Source organism: Eumetopias jubatus, unplaced genomic scaffold (genome assembly GCF_037043125.1).
Source record: "Eumetopias jubatus isolate StellerSeaLion01/CBP00866 unplaced genomic scaffold, mEumJub1_p1.0 scaffold_7, whole genome shotgun sequence".
Lineage (NCBI taxonomy): Eukaryota > Metazoa > Chordata > Mammalia > Carnivora > Otariidae > Eumetopias > Eumetopias jubatus.
Genome location: NW_028274813.1, coordinates 112,428,955 through 112,449,610, shown reverse-complemented (window position 1 = coordinate 112,449,610; position 20,656 = coordinate 112,428,955). Strand labels below are relative to the sequence as shown.

The following is a 20,656-nucleotide window of genomic DNA, read 5'->3' as shown; positions in this document are numbered from 1 at the left end:
GGCCAGTGCACAACATCAGTGTGACCCACACACTCGCAGGCTGTGGGACACACACCCAGACATCCCGGCTGGGCTGATGGCCCAGAAACTTACACTCTCAGAGTCTTCCAGCATCCTTGTGGTCTCCTGCACGTCAGGGGCACTGGGCACCACTACTGGCATAGGAGGCCGGCTCCTTCCCAAAGTCCCAATGGAGGCCGTCTTCACCGAGTGAATGTGATGGTTCAGAGCTGTGGGGGAGAGAGCACCATTTAGTGTGCGGCCGAGCCTGCTCCCCCAGATCTCATGAAGGCAACTAAGGTCCAAATGCTGCTTCAGGGTGAGGGATGCACCCAGGCCCAGTGCACAGATCCTGCTCTGAAAAGGCACTGCGCTAGATGGAAGGAGGGAGAAAGTGGGGCATCTCAGAGGCTAGAGAAACTACTCCATTTGGCTTTAGAAAACGAGAAGGTCAAAACTCTTTTCATAACAGTAAGATATTTTTGCCTCTGCGCTGATGGTATAAAAGCAACAGTGGGTGAAACTGCTGGAGCGTTAGCATAATTAAGGCAGTGGTACCAAAATATAAAGTCATTCACGGACATGCCTTGCAATTAAAAAAAAAAAAGCTAGTTTAACTTAAGATCATCCTTAACGAAGTAGTAAAAATTATTTTACGAAATCTCAACCTTGATTACACATGCTTTATTCTATGTGACAAAATGGAGAGTATGCATAAAGTACTTCTGTATACTACAGGACAGTGGCTGGCTGAAGCTCAGGGCATCTGTGACAGCTTGAGTTACAAGCGGAACTGTGGCTTTTGTAATGAAACACCAACATTAGTCCAAAGAAAGACTGATAGTCAAACCAGTTATTCAGACTTGAGCATTTGGCAGACATTTGCTATAAAGTAAATAAAGTAAGCCAGTCACTTCAAGAAAAACAATGGACGGTTTTTATTGCCAATGATAAAATTTAAGTTTCAAATGAAAATTAGAATGTTGAAAAACTTGTATCTGCCACCAAGAGCTTGAGAGCCTCCCAATACTTACAGACTTTGGTGATATTAATAAATGTATTTTTAGACATTGTATAATGAACTGTATTAAGATCTGGAGGACGTGTATAACTTAATGAGCCAATATTTTCCAAATGACCAATGTGTGATGTCTGATATCATGCATTCAAAGTACAAGATAGATGGATTTTAATGGAACAGAGTACAAACAGTTCATGGATATGGTTACATTATGTTACAAACAAACCTGTAAGAAACTACAACTTCTTGTGTTTTGCTACGGTATCAAAAAAAGAATATCCAGTTCTCTGAAAAAGTTACAAAAATACTCTTCCTTTTTCCAACTTCATATCTGTGAGGCCAGGTTTTCTTCTTACACTTCAACCAAAATAACATATTGCAACAGACTGAATGCAAAAGCAGGTATGAGAATCCAGCTCCCTTCTATTAAGCCAGACATTACAGAGATTTGTAAAAATACAAGACAGTGTCAGTTTTCTCTCTATATCTTTGTTTTGAAAAGTTACTTTTCATAAAAATATGCTATTTATCTTTACCTGATAGATTTGCTATTTTAAAATGAGTTAATAAAATAGCTTAAAGTTTTCTCCATTTTAATTTCTAATACACGAACTATTGGTAGCTCTAGCCCATGTAAAGAAAAGCTCCTTCATGGTCTCAATAGCTTTTAAGAGTATAAAGGGGCCCTGAGACCAAAAAGCTTGAAAACCACTGACTTCCCCTTAAACAGACCATCATAACAGATGTGGAGAAGTGGAAAAACATGCCTTTCAGGTTAGGGGACTTTGTTGGGCCATGAAAACTTGAGGAATAGACTTCCGTCCCATCTGAAGGGCCCCTTACTTCTATGTCTTGTCCTCCCTGATCCTTCCCTAGCTTGTAGTAACCCTACAGAGGGAGGCATTTTGGGGAGGCTAAGTGGACTAGATCTGTTGCCCACACCCATAGTCACTGGATTTTACCACCAAGCATTCTGCACCCAAAACACGGTTCAGAAAGTCAGCCCTCACTCCCCACCATATTATTCTCTGGTTCATATGCATTCCCCAAGGAGGGGAGCCCATATACTTCCTGAGCGGGGCAATGACTTCCAGCTACTCTAAACTGCTAAGATAAGCTTGGAAGATATTTGCTATTTTCAAAGAAGAGGTGACTTGTGCCACAAGCCAGAGCCAAAGGGTCCCACCAGTGGTGCTGCTGTCCTCACTCACCTTGCTGGGAGAGTAATGGTGTGCTTGGCAGCGCGGGGTCATAGGTGGGAGGGCCTGGGGGCGGGACTGCCGGCACAGCAAAGCTCTTCAATGGGTGGGAAGGGCGCACGTGGGCTGTAGGAAGACTCTGGCCTGAATCTTCCTCTTGGGAGCTGGCCAAGTAAGAGGAACTGGTAGCACCTTCAGGATCCTGGTGATCAGTACAGCATGTTTGAGACGAGGAGGCTGGCATGGTGTCAGTGCTGGGGGTATTTCGAACGGATTCTACAGCAGGAAAGTCTAAATGTTAGCATTTCTTCTACCATTAAACACATGCACATACCAGGGTTCTGGCTACTTCTAAGGGCCCCTGAAACCAGCTCAAAAAGCACTCAGGATCAGTGCTAGTCCAAGGCAACATGGATTAGCACCACTGCCAAGGCTAGGTAAGAGTGGACTAATCTAAAGGAGTCCCAAACAACTTTGCCAACCAGCTGCTCTGCTGAAATGTTCTTGCCCACACAGCTAAGTGGTCACAATTTTCCAACGTTCTCCTGAGTATTTACTAGGGAGTACACATAAAAGTTCCTGAGACTACTGTCTATTAAGATGTAAGCATAAAAGGAGATTAAAAACATCACTCATTGACTGATAGATGGTCTTAGAAACTGGCCTGTCATAGATAACATGTCCACCTGACAAGTACCAGATCTGCCCACGGGGCCTGGTGGTTACTACAGGGGAGGCAATGCCACGGGCCCTGCATGCCCTTGGGTGACTGTGTACAGCCTCGGCAGAACAATAGCCCCACAGCTCAAGGGAGACTTGGACAACCAAATAGTCCAGAGGTCTGAAAATAGCTTTAAGAGCATGCCATATGAAGGGTGTTTGGGCCCAGAGGAAAAAAATAGGGGAAGATCAGCCTGGAGAAGGGGACGACTAAGGAAGAACATGACAATCTCCAAATATGTGAGGAGGGGTTAGAGTTGTTCCAGAAGGCAGCATGGTGGGACGGAGAAAACCCTGGGTTTGGAGTCAGATAAACGTGGACTATAATCCTGGCATACTAGCTGGGTGAACTTGGCAGTTACTGACTCTGAGTCTGTTTCTTCACCTACAAAACAGGGAGAACAACATAATTCAGTGAGGACTGAGAAGATGTATGAAATGTGCTGAACACGGGACCTGAATAATTGATAACGTTTTTTTTCTGTGAATTACTGAGTGCTTACTCTGAGCCAGCCACTATGCTGTGTGCTTTACATTCATTAGCTCATTCTATGCTCATAGTAACTCAGAAGGCGCCAGGAGGTTAGGGACCGCTCAAGGACACAGTAAGAATGGCGAGGGCAGGAATCCGAATCCCTGCACCCTGACTCCTAAGCCCATGCTTGGAACTACCACATTATACTGCCCTTCCATTTCCAATACCACCTGTCCCCTGACCCTGTGGGGGCAGAAGCAGCACCCAGACCCAGGGAGACCATATGAGAAAGCCCTTTCAAACAGTGTGAGTTGGTGCAGACCAACATCCCTATCCTGAGGAGGGGCCTGGAGACACCAGCTCAGGGCAAACAGGCCGCACCAGGTAGCCAGAAGGAGGGCCTCCCCTGACTCCTAGAGTCTTGCACTTCAAAAAGGAAAATAAACTCTTTTAAGTAGTAATGCATGAGCAGCCTGTAGAAATCCAACCTCTTTCCCTGCCTTTGTCACTGAGGTATCATTGAATCTATTCCCTTGGGCTCTCAGGAGACAAGCCACGCCAGTCATGAGTGCTAACCCCTTAGCTTGAAGATCTTGGGTCCCAGGGCTGAGGGACTCACACACCTTCCCCCAGGGTGGAAAGCCTGGCTGTGATAACCCTACCAGGCCTATGTCGCTTCTCATCCTCTCAAGAGGTGCACTGAAGACCTTGTGTCTTGTGCTTGTTTAGGCCAGCTATAACCACAGCTGGGGAGCTGCTGGCCCTACTCCGTGTGATCCTGGGCTGGGGAGAAGCTGGTTAGGGAGCGTAGCAGGGGGTAGGAGAAGCAGCTACAGCCTGGACCATGTCAGCCAGTATTGGCAGACGGGTTAGGTCAGCTCTGGGCACACAGGCCTGCCCTGGCCGCCTCAGTGCCTGACTTTGATGTATATGCTTCTGAGGGTCAAAGAGATGGGGGAAATGTATAAAAGGAGAACAGGGCTGCCTACAGGAGTCAGAGCCCTGGCCTGTTGCCACACACCAGGGCCGCCTTGCCGTGTAACTGCAGAGAGTGCTGGGCATGTTCTATGCCCAGTGAAGGGCGTGGTGCTGGCCCACAAGGAAAACTACACTGTTATTAAAATTTCTGCTTTGCTCAGGGGCCTACTTCCTGATTGACTTACCTCTCAGGGTTTAAGACACACAAAGTTCACAGTGGCCAAGGGAGGGCCTGGACAAGTAGAAAGTGCTCTTCCTAAGTCAAGTGGCGGCTCTCTAGCTAGAGCAGGGACTGCCCTGGCCAAGTCCCAGTCATGCTTAGCCCACATGTTCAGCAGCACTGAGCTCCAGAGACCCAGGAAAATACAACAGTGAGAGAATTTGGGTCATCAAGAATTTAGATCCTTGCTCTAAGTTTCCAATCTGTCTTCAGTGACTTTCCCTGCCATTAGTTTACCTTCTTTATCCCCTCTGGTCATTAAAGTGATGAACCCTGTAGTGATACAAATCATTACTTTTCCCTCTCTTCACTGTCTGCCCAAGTCCACAGAGAAAGGACCTTTTAGCAGCACTGGACCACCTGGGTCAGGGCTGGGCGGGGGCTGCTCTGCTCCTTGCCAACCTTCAACACCCTCCTGGTCTGAGAGGAAGGAGGAAGGGGCTAATCTGACTAGGAAGAGCCTGCCATGTACTTGGGCAGGCCCACACCTAGTGGGTGGGATTCTTCTGCCTTAAAAACAGAGAAAGAGAGTCAGGACACCAAAACTGCTTTCTAAGAGCAGATTTGGAAGGCTGCTTTCTGGTCCCTGTTCTATCTGAGACTAGGTCTGCAAAGCAGAGTTTGGTTCTCCAGACAGCTGTCAGTAGACTGTCTTTCCTAAGGCAGGGGGCCCCAAACCTGGATCTGGAGGGAGAGAGCAGGAAGGTTCATTGTGGACATGAGTTTAAGTGGCGTTCTCCAAACCAAGTAAAGGTTTGGGAGAGGTAACTTTGGGAGTTAGTAGGCATTCCTTAATAAAGTTTTGATCTTCGTTTGGTGTTTTGGGTATATTTCAAATTGATCAAAACTTAGAGAGGGAGAATGTTATTAGCAACCCAAACTTCTAGCATGAGGTTTTGAGGTGCTTTTAAAATGGAATTCACTTGAAATTTCCTTATTTTCCAGAATAAGCAAAATTTAATTCTACTAGTAACATCATTAACTATTAACAGACACGTTTCAAATGATGGAGAAAGAACGTATTGTACATGTGAGCAGTTACTAGATTTGCACCTAACACTGAGAAGATGGAAGTTAATTTTCATTTAATGAGTAACAACAGTATTTGTTCCATTTACTATCTCCTCACCTTCATTATTTCCTCCTTAAAACTGTTTTGATAATGCTATTTCTTAAGATTTCCAAACTGGTACATGTTTGCCTGGCACTGTATTTCTTTAAATGAACTGCAGATTTTTAGGCTCATTTCCAATCTGTTTTTTAGAAATGATTCATGACTGTGCAGCCCCTTCTAATGTCAATAATCCTCCAGGCAATGTGAGGTTTACAATGTACACACAATTCAATGTGACCACTGGCCCTGCTGCCCCTAGATGCATCTCTTACTTCAGGCCACAGCAGAAGTATGTGTAAGATCTAATATGAGAATTATCTTACGGCTGCCCTACAGACCCTCGCAGCCACAGAGTAACTGCGAGGCGGAGGCCACGTCTAGTGTCTGAAAAGCAACCCAAATGAGATTTCTGTTCAGATTAGAAGATTAAGAAATAAACAAACTGAAAATATGACTGAATCAAGATGCAACTTGATGAAACAAGACATGGTTATGTGATTAGGGTTATTGTGTTTTTACTAAAAGGACACCTTGCACCAAGCACTTATCAACTTTGGGAGAAAAAAATGGGGGGTGAATTTTACAGAAATCAATTTGAGTCATTAACAGAAATGTTATGATACATAAACAACACAGAAAAATTTCAAATCCTTCTAAGCAGGGCAAGTCCTTCCCATTTCAGCTTGCCAACTCTTGGAATGCTTTCCACCTGGGGCTCGAGCCTCATCTCTCACCTGTGGAATTGGCCCTGTCTGAAAGGGACAGGGATGTGCCAACGGGCCACGGGCTGCCCGGGTGGTAGAGATGACTGCGAGCTGGAGAAGCGAGGCTGCTGGAGTGGAAATGATGGTGAGGGTTATCGAGGGGATGGATGGGATGGGCACTAATCACAGCTGTGGATGAACACAAGACAGAGAAGTGCTTAACATGCTTGCACGGACATACACAAGTCACAGTTCAAGAGCAAAGCCACCCCTGCCCCTCCCGTGCAGTACAACCATTCCCTTAGCTTCCGAGTGGCTGCTGGCTGGATGGGAACAAGTAGCCATGGTTTTACGTTTATTTTTTTAAATCAACACGCTCCTATGTATCTCTCTCTCTATATATGTATATACACACACACACAGAAAAAACCCCTGAGGAATATGCACTAAAATGTTAATGGGATTATCTTGTGGGGAGGCATGGTCAGGAGTTAAAAAAAACTTCTTTTGGTTTATCTGTATTTCCCAATAAACATGGATTACACGAGTTATTAAAAAATATCTATTTGAGTATGTCACAAAATATAAATCCATAGCAAACAAATGATGGTTTAGGTTTCCTTCATTTTTTCTCCTGCTAAAAAAGAAGAAGTTTCTTTTCCTTCAAGTATATTCCTAATATGTTTTTTCTTATTGTTGAATGAGGCATGCAATAGGTATTTAGGCTGAATGGATGAGTAGCTGTTTAATCAGTTTTTCACATCTTAAAAGGAACACAAACAGAACTGAACTCCAGTCCAGTAGGAAAAGCATGAAACACAGGCCTATGGCACCATCTCTTACTGCTTCTAGTCTGGGAGCTCAGCCACATCCATTCACATTTTAAAATATAAATGGATCTTTCCTAATTGCCTCCTTCCTTCCCACAATGCCTAAGGAATTAAATTTGCTGCATTTTGTTAACGAATCCAAATTTCCACACAGATATTTCATATACAACTTTCTATGAAGACAAAACACTTCTTTAATGAGGCTTCATTATCAATCCTAGAGATGCAAACAAACAAAATCAGAAGCCCAGTTAGGGAATAAGCTTCTCTTAGGTACTCCCTTAGAGTACTTCTAGAAACAGAATGTTTAAGACCAACATGGACAGCTCTAAACCCATCAAAGAGGCAAAGAGGTGGGGCTGACTAGGAACACAGGGGACCTTTTTTTTCCCTCTAAGCAAGGGCATCACAAACTGTGATAAAACTTCATAGCCTTTGGAGTCTATTCAATGTCTCTGTCACCAAGGATCTCCCTAGATCTCTGTGGGACCTGGTGAAGAAAAATCCTAGACGCTTTTATTCTCCAGCTATTTCCTGCCCTGGCCACTTGTCAGACAGGCAGGTGGCACAACCAACCAAGGGCCCTGGAGCATCAATGCCCCTTCCCTCCCTCAGGCCTGGGGAACAAAACAGGGGCTTCCCCTGCACTCAGAGACCAGAAGCCTCAGGTGGTCCTCTGGAATAAAACACAACTTGGAAAAGTTGGCAGAGGAGGTTCAGGGCAGTCTGGGAGTCAGCATCTCCTTTAGGGGAAGAGAGGTGGTTTTCTGAAGTGGGGAGCTTCAGCATCAGTATTTTCTAGAATTAAGGCCAGGGGGAGCAGAAGAAGCCTCCTGACTTTTACCTAGGAAATACAACCTGAAAAGCATTCTAGGTATGCAGGACTCTAGCACAGAAAAATAAAACAGATTTTCTCTTTTTAAAGGCATTTCTAGGCTTTCCAAATTGGGTAAATAAAAAAGAAGACAATGTGAAAGCAGCTCCCTAGAATACGCTTGGCAATCACTGGCTGTTAGCTGCCTGGGTCCTGGGCTTCTGAGCAAAGCCTTGTACAAGGCTGACTGAACCTCAGCCAATGCCGGCAAATTCTTTCCCAGCAGTGCTCAGCAGCTGAAGGCCAGGCAGGTGGATAGTGGGACAGACTCCAGGGAACCCCAGCTTGAGAAAAAGGACTGGAGCCACGTGTGGTAAAGGAGATCTCAAAACCTGAAGGTCACAAGTATATCAGAATACCTGGTTTCAGATTCCTGAATTAAAGATTCCACTCACTTGCCCAACTATTGAGGCACAAATTAAATAATACTGTATATTTATAAGTGTACTCCTTGCCCATCCCCCAAAAAAGAAAAAGAGAAAAAAAGAACTGATACCAACTGGTACAACATATCTTTTCTCCTTAACATTTAAAAATAAGCCAGTTCAGGTAAAAACTAAAATCTTACACAAAGCAAACAAGCAGTCAAGTTACCATCTTGCTATACATCAAACCCAACTGGAATGGATTTATTCTTTTCAGACACTTACGTTTTTAGACCTGGGACCCCAGCCAGGGCACCTCTTTTCAGAGGAAAACCATGTTTTTCCCTGCATGCTTCTAAGGTCAGGCCTTTCTTTTTTCATCACGGTCCCTACTGCAGAAATGACCTGCTAATGAATCAGCCCTTTCTCTTTCAAAGCTGACTTTTAGAATCTAGTGCCTACATATCTGTGCACGGTGAGTGTGACAGTGTGTGTGTATGCATTTACACACCTGGGTGTTTCACCAGTTTCCAAGTACAGGGGGTCAGGGTTCACTTTTTTTTTTTTTAAGATTTTATTTATTTATTTGACAGAGAGAGACACAGCGAGAGAGGGAACACAAGCAGGGGGAGTGGGAAGGGGAGAAGCAGGCTTCCTGCCAAGCAAGGAGCCCGATGTGGGGCTCGATTCCAGGACCCTGAGATCATGACCTGAGCTGAAGGCAGTTGCTTAACCAACTGAGCCACCCAGGCGCCCAGGGTTCACTTCTTTGGGTGTAGGGTATCTGTGATTATTTAAATCTCTGCCACTTGTCGACAGAGAGGTGGCTGAGAGTTCTGAAATTGGTATCTTAAGAAATGAATAAAAAATTCAAAACCTCATTTAGGTTAAACTGGAAAGTGATCTAGTGGATGCTTTCAGGATTTGAATCTAGGTATCTGACAGTGTGAAGGCTTACTGAGCATCTGTTCAGCTTACAGCAAATAGTTCTGGTATAGAACTGAAAAAACTTGCTATCAGTAGGCAGGTAGCTTTTTCACCATAGGATGGCACAGGGGACTCTTACCTGAAAGCCCCACCGTGCTAGCCAGTCTGAACAGATTCCCTACCTTGAAAACAGTGACAAGGGAGAAGACATAGTAGTCTGAACAAAAGAATTGGTTTGTTCCATTGTTTTTTGGTTTTTAATCATGATATTTAACTTAGTTTGAATTTCAAATATTATTAAAGGAGGCCAGGTAACTTTTATGCTTATCAAAGTGAGGCATGGTCAAATAAGGTTGAAAAATTTTGTTTTAAAAACTCCGTTCTATAAACTTAAAAGCCCTCTAAAATATAAAGTCTATTAATTAAAAAAATGGCAGGTGCCCATCAACATTGAATGTGTATCAGGAAGTCTAAGGAACACTATGGTATCTGGCCATCCTCAGCTCCAGCCCGGAAGGATGCTTCTCCATCCCTCCTGTAGAGATGCTGTGCATACTGTTAGGGGGATTGGTTACTTCTCTGTTCCTGGGAGACTGGGGTAGTTGGCTTTTTAGCTTATTTATCTCAAGAATAATGTTAATTGCAAAATATGAAAGTGGTATTTCCAGCTCAAGGTGCCGAAGCTTCAGTGGGTCATCCTTTGTGTCAGGATCACATAAATTCAAAGAGATCATTCATATTGGTTCTCCAGGACGACTGGGTAGATTGGCAGCACAGGGGAAATGAGAGGCTTTTAACTTACGCTGGGGTGGCTGGGAGTCAAAGGGCATCATCATTTTTGGTCTCATTCCCCGCCTTCCAGCCAGTGTAGACATGCTGTCCTCTGATTCATGCCCTAGACATCAAATATGGAGGTTAGTTATAAGCATGTGCCCTAGGCCATTAAGCAGCCTCAGCAGCAAAATATTTGCAATGAGGGGTTCAGGACTCGCAAACAACATAATGAGGACAAGGTGTTTCTGCAGGAAGTGAAAAAAGAGGAAAATGATCAGTAGTCTCTGTTGAGAGTCAGTGCAGTTGACACAATGCCACCTACCATGCTTCCATGTGGTGTTTGCGAGTAAGAGCATCCAGACCAAGAACATTCTGAACACCACAGTGAGAGGTGGACTCCAAATGGAGGGAGAGGATGAAACGTACAGACATAGGCTAGGTTGTCTCAAATGCTTCAGTATCAAGTTGGTGACACATGAGAAGAGACCTAATAGATCTAGAAGGTTGTCTCATCTGGGTACAGAACCTCTTCCCCATAACAAGCTATTTTTCCCCCAAGCTATCTACTCTTTATCAGATGTTGACCAAATCCCACAACACATGTTTCTTTAAACCTAACCTCACACAGGAATCACCAAATTCAGGCAACTGTAGGAAATGGAAAATGATTTAAATGGAAATAGTTTTCCCACATTTGGGGACAACCTGCACCTCTATATGAATTCCGCCTTTGATGGATGTTGCTGTCCATGGAATTGTCAACTGGTGTGATATCTTGAGAGTTACGAGGAATTGGAGTATCAGTCATGATGGGGTTTGGGTCTGGAGATTTATCGATGGGTTTCAGCTCCAGTCTCTCATGATGGATCCAGAGGTCTGGGGGTTTGACATCTTTGGAGTTCCCTTTGTACTTGTGGGAGCCATTCACTGATTTGCAAGCAGCTCGTTTCCTAGGCACAAATTTAAGAGGTTTTTTGTTTGTTTTTTTTTAAGTAACTCTTTTGAACTTATTTGTGAAAAGGCTTGAATGATTAAAAGTGCCCTTCTGAGAGATGCCTCAAGCAAAGGCAGAAACTAAAAATACATAAACAAAACAAGAGAAAACAGGGGCAAGAAGTTTACTTTTGGAAACAGTAAATGTATCTCTGCTTTGTCCACACATATTTAAAGATACATACAAGGGCATATTTGACTACTGCCTTGTGACCATTTTTTTTTATTATTATCAACAGACTAGACAGCATTTTAAAATTAAGTTATCTCTAAAGCAGAAGGTTTCTCAAGTTCCAATCAATAGAGAAAGAACATTAGAAATGTAACAATGGAATAGAGGTAGAGTCTGTAGCTTATAAAAGAGGAAGGGAACAACATTTCAGGTAGCCCAAACCTAGGACTACCAAATGGGTAAAGTCAAGAATGTGGATGACAGTGTCTACTTCTCTGTGCCTTAATTTCTCCATTCACTCACTCACACTCACTCATCCACTCAGTATGAATTTATTAGGTACCCACTGTATGTCAGTCAGTCCCTGTACTGGACTGCTATGCCCTCAGCATTTCTGGTCAAGTGAGGAAGACATATGTTGATCTCATTATTTTAAAATATTTTGAGCTTAATGAAATGCCAAGTGTTATAGTTACTTCTTAATAGTTGGCATAAAGTGGCTAGGACAAACCTGGAGAAAGAGGTGATACTGAAGTTAAGACTTAAAGGAGGAAGGGCAGAGGATGCTTTCCAGGTGATGAAATCAGCTTATGTCAAAGCCTTGAAGCAGAGCACAATAGCCTGGGATATCAGAGGGCCTGTAAGAAGTCCTGAGTGGTAGAGGCATAGTGAACCATGTGGAGAATGATATGAAGTGATGCTGGAAAGGTAGCCCAGATCATAAAGAGCTTTTAGAGACATGCCAAGAGTTTAACTTCCCTCTATGAGTAATGAGAAACCACTACATGGTTTCAAGCAGGACAGTAAGGAGATCAATTCTGAGTTAAACATTTATACCAACTGTGGTATGAAGAATGGGTTTATGGGGTGGGGGACAGAACAGGAGACCAGGTAGGATGCTACGGCATCAGTCTTAGCCATGACTGACAGTGGTCCAGGATAGTGGAACGGAGGAAGGAGGCAGATTTGACAGCTATTTAGAAGGCAGAAATGACAAGCCTTGACGACTAAATGATGTGAGGTGGGGTGGGAGTAGAGAAGGAAGAGGAGCAGACGATGTTGACAAGGTCTGAGGCTAAGCCGTTTACTAACATTGGAATTAATGGGGTAGAAGCAGGCTTGACAGAAAAGATTATAAATTGTCGTATACACGGTGAGTGCCTCTGAGACATTCAAGAGGAAATGTAGAAGAGGCAACTGGGCGTGCAAGTCTGAGACTCAGAAGAGGCTGTGGCCAGAGACAGAAACACAGAAGTAACAGGAATGCAGACAGTCAATGAAGCCATGGGAGTAGATATCACTGGGGAACAGCAAAGAAGGAGCAGTAAGTCTAGGATCAGGTCCTGAGGAAGGTTTGATGGCTGGGTAGACAGGAGGAGCTGTGAAAGGGAACATACGATTATGACATACAGGAGAAGAGAATGTTTCAAGAAGGAAGAGTAGTTGAATTAAATATTGTTGAGAGATTAAGCCAAGGACTAAAAAGTGTCTGCTGTTTGACAAAATACAGCATCCTTTCCTGATTAAAACTCTTCAGAGTATAGGGATAGAGGGACTATTCCTCAATTTCATAAAATCCATCTATGAAAAACCCACAGCGAGTATCATCCTCAGTGGGGAAAAGCTGAGAGCCGTTGCCTTAAGATCAGGAACATGTCAAGGATGCCCACTCTCGCCACTACTGTTCAACATAGTACTAGAAGTCCTAGCAACAGCAATCAGACAACAAACAGAAATAAAAGGTATTCAAATTGGCAAAGAAGAACTCAAACTCTCTCTCTTCACAGATGACATGATACTTTATGTGGAAAACCCAAAAGACTCCACCCCCAAATTACCAGAACTCATGCTGCAATTCAGTAATGTGGCAGGATACAAAATCAATGCACAGAAATCAGTTGCTTTCTTATACACTAACAATGCAACTGTAGAAAGAGAAATTAGAGAATCTATTCCATTTACAACAGCACCAAAAACCATAAGATACCTTGGAATAAACCTAACCAAAGAAGAAGTAAAGGATCTATACTCTAGGAACTACAGGACACTCATGAAAGAAATCGAAGAAGACACAAAAAGATGGAAAAACATTCCATGCTCATTGATCGGAAGAATAAACATTGTTAAAATGTTTATGCTGCCCAGAGCAATCTATACGTTCAACGCCATCCTGATCAAAATTCCAAAGACATTTTTCAGTGCTGGAACAAACAATCCTAAAATTTGTATGGAATCAGAAAAGACCCCAAATCGCCAAAATGTTGAAAAAGAAAAACAAAGTTGGGGGCATCATGTTGCCAGATCATGCTATGTTACAAAGCTGTGATCACCAAGACAGCATGGTATTGGCACAAAAACAGACACATAGACCAGTGGAACAGAATAGAGAGCCCAGATATGGACCCTTAACTCTATGGTCAAATAATCTTCGACAAAGCAGGAAAAAATATGCAATGGAAAAAAGACAGTCTCTTCAATAAATGGTGCTGGGAAAATTGGGCAGCTATATACAGAAGAATGAAACTCAATCATTCTCTAACACCATACACAAAGATAAACTCAAAATGGATGAAAGACCTCAATGTGAGACAGGAATCCATCAAAATCCTAGAGGAGAACATAGGCAGTAACCTCTTTGGCATCGGCCACAGCAACTTCTTTTAAGACACATCTCCAAAGGTTAGTGAAACAAAAGCAAAATGACCTTCTGGGACTTCATCAAGATAAAAAGCTTCTGCACAGCAAAGGAAACAGTCAATAAAACAAAGAGGCAACCCACAGAGTGGGAGAAGATATTAGCAAATGACACTACAAAGGGCTGATATGCAAGATCTATAAAGAACTTCTCAAACTCAATACACAAAAAACAAATAATCAAGTCAAAAAATGGGCAGAAGACGTGAACAGACACTTCTCAAAAGAAGACATACAAATGGCTAACAGACACATGAAAAAAATGCTCACATCACTAGCCATCAGAGACATACAAATCAAAACCACACTGAGATACCACCTTACACCAGTTAAGATTGGCAAAAATTGACAAGGCAGGAAACAACAAATGTTGGAGAGGTTGTGGAGAAAGGGGAACCCTCTTACACCGTTGGTGGGAATGCAAGTTGGTACAGCCACTTTGGAAAACAGTGTGGAGATTCCTCAAAAAATTAAAAAAAGAGCTACCCTATGACCCAGTAATTGCACCACTGGGTATTTACCCCAAAGACACAGATGTAGTGAAAAGAAGGGCCATATGCATCCCAATGTTCATAGCAGCAATGTCCGCAATAGCCAAACTGTGGAAAGAGCTCAGATGCCCTTCAACAGATGAATGGATAAAGATGTGGTCCATATATACAATGGAATATGACTCAGCCATCAGAAAGGATGAACACCCAACTTTTACATCAACATGGATGGGACTGGAGGAGATTATGCTAAGTAAAATAAATCAAGCAGAGAAAGTCAATTGTCACATGGTTTCACTTATTTGTGAAACATAAGGAATAGCATGGGGGACATTTGGAGAGTAAAGGGAAAAATGAAGGGGGGTAAATCAGAGGGGAGGATGAACCATGAGAGACCGTGAACTCCGAGAAACAAACGGAGGGTTTTAGAGGGTAGGGGGGTGGGGGGATGGGTTAGCCCGGTGATGGGTATTAAGGAGGGCACATATTGCATGGAGCACTGGGTGTTATACACAAACAATGAATCGTGGATCACTACATCAAAAACTAATGATGTTCTGTATGGTGACTAACGTAACATAATAAAATAAAATTCAAAAAAAGTCTGCTGGCTTTAACAATATGGAGGTCATCAATCCTCAGCAAAAGCAATTTGGTAAAGTGGTAGGAGCAGAATCCAAATTAACAAGAACTGAAGCATAAGTAGGCAATGAAAGAATGGATGAGTGTATATCGTAATCAAGAAATTCTGTGGTGAAGGGAAAGACAGGGGTTTGTAAACAGCCGAGAACCATGCAGTGGAGTTATAATTACGATTTCTTAGGATGAAAGAGGTGTGAGCACACTTGCTGCTGAAGGGACAAAGCCAAGAGAGTGAAATGTTAGCTGTGCTGGAGGGGGTAACAGCAAGTATAAGGTCTTAGAAAGATGAGAGCCATTGAGATCCAGAGGATAAATGGAGAACTGGCTTCTGGTAGGAGGAAGTACACTGAAGAAGGTTTTTGGATCACACGGTGGTACCTGGAGGTAGTTCTCATCTGCTAAGGGTGAGGTAGCTAATGAGGAATGTGTTGAGAAGCAATGAGCGGCTAGGCCTTAAATGCTCGGTCAACTTTGAGTTTGTAAGAGCCTAAAAGCCCCTACAATTGAAATGGGAGGCACTTCAGGCATCAGAGAGGAAGAAAAGTATTAAGAAAAGCTCACACATATTTTTCAGTGGTTCATGGAATGCCTGGAAAGATGGTCACTGAGAGAGGGACAGGGAAAGCCCCATGAAGACTCGACACAATTTTTTTAAGCAAAAGGACCCAAATCTGCAAGATTTGCAGATTCAAAGTACAGAGCCTATTACCAACTCAGTTTTCTACCTCTCAATCTGAAGAAGTACTTTATTTTTTATTTACTTTGAATTTTAAATACCCCAAAGTACTAAGGAATTCCGTCACTTTGTTTTTTTTAGATTCTTTTAAATAAAGAGATCAAGATTTCTGAAACTAGATATAAAACCAAGTTCATAAAAGTAGGTACACTTGAAATGCTGAACAAAGGAACCTTGCAGAAAAGTTCTAGAGTAGAAATAACGTCATTGCTGACGCGTTTCAGAGAAACAGTTTTCCATAATCTAAAGGAGGCAGGGAGAGGTGTAAGAGGCAGTGGTCAGGGAGCTTATAAAAGGAGCCCCCCTCCCTTGCCTTGGAAAAGAGAGGCAATGCAAGCTACAGGAAGCTATTTTGTTTGGGCAAAGAAAGATTAAAAGCCTCATGTAACACAAAATGACAAGGCCATCACTAGAAGCAGCAACAGGGTAGTCTGTACTTGTCTATATGAAAACAAATGTGTTTTGAACACATGCATCTTGCCTTGGGCAGACCAAGTCTGAGGGATAATCACAAACACTGACACGAACTTGTCTTTCTCTTTTATGGAGCAATAACTCCATCTTATGATCTTTTAGGATACAGCAATTAAAGTCATTTTATTGCCCATAGGTGTTTTTTGCTATTAGGGGTAATTCAGGAATCTTTTTATTTTTTGGTATCTGTCTCGTTGGCCAGATACTATATGTGAGTTGAAAGTGGTCTAGGGTCAGGGACTCTCTCAAGTTTAGGAGCATAGGCTGTTATCAAGCAGTATTATAACTGAATCACCTCGCTATTTGCTCTAGACAATTACCACAACTCTCAATATCCTAGAGGAGTTCAGGGCTAGCAGTCATTCGACCCCTCATTATAGATGAGCCTTTCTTATTCACTAAATCAGTATCTCCCCACTGACCCCCAACCTGTCCCTGCCAGTCCCTAACCTCAACTTCCACACCTGGTAGCACTTCTTGAAACATATTCTTTTTTTTTTTTTTTTTAACGGATTTTAAAATTTATTTGAGAGAGAGAGAGCACACATGGAGCAGGGGGTGGAGGGAGGAACAGAGTAAGAGGGAGAGAGCAACTCAAGCAGACTCTGCACTGAGCATGAAGCCTGACGTGGGGCTCAATCTCACGACCCTGAGATCATGACCCGAGTCGAAACTAAGAATCAGATGTTCAACCAACTGAGACACCCAGGTGCCCTGTTGAAAAATATTCTTAAACTTAGATGTAGAGTAAGAGGTCTGTGGTCTTCTTCCATTTCAGGTGGCATTTGTGCCGTGAGAAAGCCTGTAAGAATGCCCATAAACTCCTGTGCATCTGGTTCACCTTGTGCATATACCAAACAGTACTCCAAAGCAGCTACCGGCAAGGCTGGGCTGGACAAAGTCCACTTCCCTCGGCAGATCTATTCTCTACTTGGCTCTGTGACTCGAGAGGTTGAGTTAAATGACCTCTATCTGCTTTACTTGGCAACCCTGCTCCCAGCTTCCGACGAGAAACAGGCACGAGACTGGAGAGTAGGAGGTGTTTTTACCCTGTCCCCGCCCTGTGGGGCTAGAGGCTGGCAGAATCCACATTCCTCCCAGCACCCCCAGCTCCTGTCAAACCTTCTCCTACTGCTTCATACCTCTGAACACAGCTCTCTCTTCTTCAGGAAGACCTCTTGCCCTTTCAGGCCTACAGGTGACAGTGGCTTATCATGGCTGCTGGGCCTTGAACGTCTCTGCCTCGTCTCCTAACCCCACCTATGACTCTGTAAATGGTCCCTTCATTAAACTTCCTTCCACCCCTCTTGAGTATGCACCTGTTTCCTGCCAGAACACTGATCCACATTTACAGGAAGAACCATTCTGCATTTCCCTTAAAAATATTTAAAACATCACTTTTCATGTACAGTTAACCCTTGAACAACATGGGACTGAACAGTGGGGGTCCACTTACACGCAGACTTTTAAAAATGTTTTTATTTAGGGCGCCTGGGTGGCTCAGTTGGTTGGGCCACTGCCTTCGGCTCAGGTCATGATCCTGGAGTCCTGGGATCGAGTCCCGCATCGGGCTCCCTGCTCAGCGGGGAGTCTGCTTCTCCCTCTGACCCTCTCCCCTCTCATGTGCTCTCTCTCTCTCTCTCATTCTTTCTCTCAAATAAATAAATAAAAAAATCTTTAAAAATGTTTTTATTTAAATTCCAGCTAGTTAACATACAGTGTAATATTAGTTTGGGGTGTACAATAAAGTGATTCAACACTTCCATACATTACCCAGTCCTCACAACAAGTGCACTCCTTAACCCCCTTCACCGATGTCCCCCACCCCCCACCCACCTCCCTGCTGGTGACCATCAGTGTGTTCTCTAGAGTTAAGAGTCTGTTTCTTTTTTTCCCTTTGCTCATTTGTTTTGCCTCTTAAATTCTAAACGAGTGAAAAGTATGGTATTTGTCTTTCTCTGACTGACTGATTTCACTTAGTAATACTCTCTAGCTCCATCCATGTAGTTGCAAATGGCAAGATCTCCCTCTTTTATATGGCTGAATAATATTCCATTGTATATATAAATACTGCATCTTCCATTTCCCCCCTCATATCTAGGGTTAGGGTTGGGGTTAGGGCCAGCGTGAGGGTATGTACCTAATATCCTGCAATTCAGAGACCTCTCTGGAGGGTTACAGTTATCGGTAAGAATACAATATATATACATTTTGTATATAATATACATGTATTATACATATATGCATACATAACATATATACATATATAATATACAACACACAAAATAGGTGTTAATCAACAGTTTATGTTATCAGTAAGGCTTTCTGTCAATAGTAGGCTATTGGTAGTTAAATTTTGGGGGTCAAAATTTATATGCAGATTTTTGACTGCATGGGGGGATCAGCACCCCTAATCCCCACATTGTTCAAGGGTAAACTTTATCTCTTTGTACAACTCCAAATACAGAAGTCACAGAGGAGCAAAAGAATAGATAGCAAAAATCATGGGCTCCTTACTTTTTCTGGTGAGAGGTGGTGCGCCTGGTGCAAAAGACAGCAATGACCACAACCACCACAATGGTGACAACGCCAACTGAAACAATGATGACCAGCAGCATGCTACTGTCCAGGGGAGAGGTGGGGCTTCCATGTGGGCTGTTACTACCTGTAGAGGGAAAACCGGTACATTTGTTAGTGCTTGAGAATTCCAAAAATGCATCCACTCAAGAGTATGGAAACTTGATGTGAGAGTCTCTGTAATATACTCGTTGCTTTGGATACAAGTGTCTCATGTAATCTGCAGAGCCAAGTTTATGCACTATGTACAGTTCTTAACACAGTACCTTGCACAAAGCTGGTGTTCAGTAAAAGCTTCTCGAATTATACTGAACATTATACTTGGACAAATAAAGGGTCTGCCCCTCCCCCCCCAGTGTCTTATGTTATATTATGCATACATTTGTCTTATAAAGCACCATTTGTAAATAATTTAGTTTTCTGACTTTCAAAAGCATTTTAAAAATGTACATTCACAGAAAGCTAAAGTTTTCCCCCACATACAGATGTCTGAGATCACAAAAACTACTTGAAAAATACAGTCTGCTTTTATAAATATAGTCTTTGCAAAGTTAATTCTCTTATTCAGTTTCAGGGAAAAGTAGGTCTGTACATATGCATTAATTTGACAAATATTTACTGAGTAGTTAGTATGTGCCAGGCATTGTTCTAGGTACTAGGGATGCAACAGTGTATAACAAGGATGTGACTGCTGGGGTAGGGGCAGAAAATAAACAAATAAGAAATTATTAGTAATAAGTGCTATGAAAAAAATAAAAAGAGGGGATATGATACCATAGGATAGCTGATGTCTTTCCTTCCAGTTATTCCCTCTCTCCTCTACAATAGTCAGATCTGTACAATAATGGATGGGCTGCCTTATAAAGTAATGAGTGTTTAGTTTCTAGAAGTGTTTAAGAAGAATCATTCTACCAGTTTGGGAGATTGTAGAAGAAAATTCCTAACATGAAGCTATGGCTTGGGAATCTTTTTTTAGAAAAGCTCCTAAAGTGATTCCTAAATACAACCCTGGTTTATAAACTTATGAACTAATTCAAAGTATACTTATTGTGGGAACCCCTTCCATAAAACTGCATTAGCTGACCTTCCAACTTCTGATTGTATGATTTTTATTGGCTACATCTAAGCACAGCGCTAAATCTGGGCTGATTTAGGAGGGCTTAAGAGCTTATTCTTCCCCATTTGATTCAATCATATTTATTCCTCATTTCTGAGAAAAAAGTAAGCAGATAGACAACTTAAACTGTCCATACCGACCTTTAATAATACATTTTTATATTTGGGAAAGACTACAGAATTAGGGGCCAATAAAATTAGACCATATTGGGGCTTTACATAAACCTTTTATTAACAGCAGTGCTGAGTTACTGGGTAGGGTATGTGGCGGGGCAGGCACTGCAAATCAGAGGCTGGGGAGCTGGGGTGTGGGGATAGCAGAGGTGGCGGCGGCAGCTCTTTCCAGAGACGAATTCCCACTTAACTGCATTTGACCTCTAACTTCTGAGAGGACCAAAAGCTCCCATGGAAGACAGAGTAGGAATGACCTGCTGCGGGAGCATGTCCTGCCGGGGACATTATGACAGGCCACTACTGAAGCCTCATCTGGACTGCTGCAACAGCTTCTTAACCACTCTCTCTGACATCATCATCTCAGCCCCAACTCATTCTTCATTCAC

The 20,656-nt window shown here is 42.8% G+C and overlaps 1 protein-coding gene across 5 annotated transcripts in view; it reads right to left on the bottom strand.

Moving 5' to 3' along the window:
- Window positions 1-20,656, bottom strand: part of NEO1 (neogenin 1) — a 238,999-nt gene that overhangs the window by 188 nt on the left and 218,155 nt on the right. For 4 of the 5 annotated variants that reach the window (XM_088025133.1, XM_088025134.1, XM_028100230.2 and 1 more), the window contains 6 exons: window positions 18,921-19,068; window positions 10,913-11,151; window positions 10,230-10,322; window positions 6,462-6,620; window positions 2,233-2,496; window positions 94-230 (listed from right to left, as the gene is read on the bottom strand). In XM_088025133.1, coding sequence (XP_087881259.1) covers window positions 94-230; window positions 2,233-2,496; window positions 6,462-6,620; window positions 10,230-10,322; window positions 10,913-11,151; window positions 18,921-19,068 — 1,040 coding nt within the window. The remainder of the gene's footprint in view (window positions 1-93; window positions 231-2,232; window positions 2,497-6,461; window positions 6,621-10,229; window positions 10,323-10,912; window positions 11,152-18,920; window positions 19,069-20,656) is intronic. The other variant, XM_028100231.1, reaches the window with a different exon arrangement.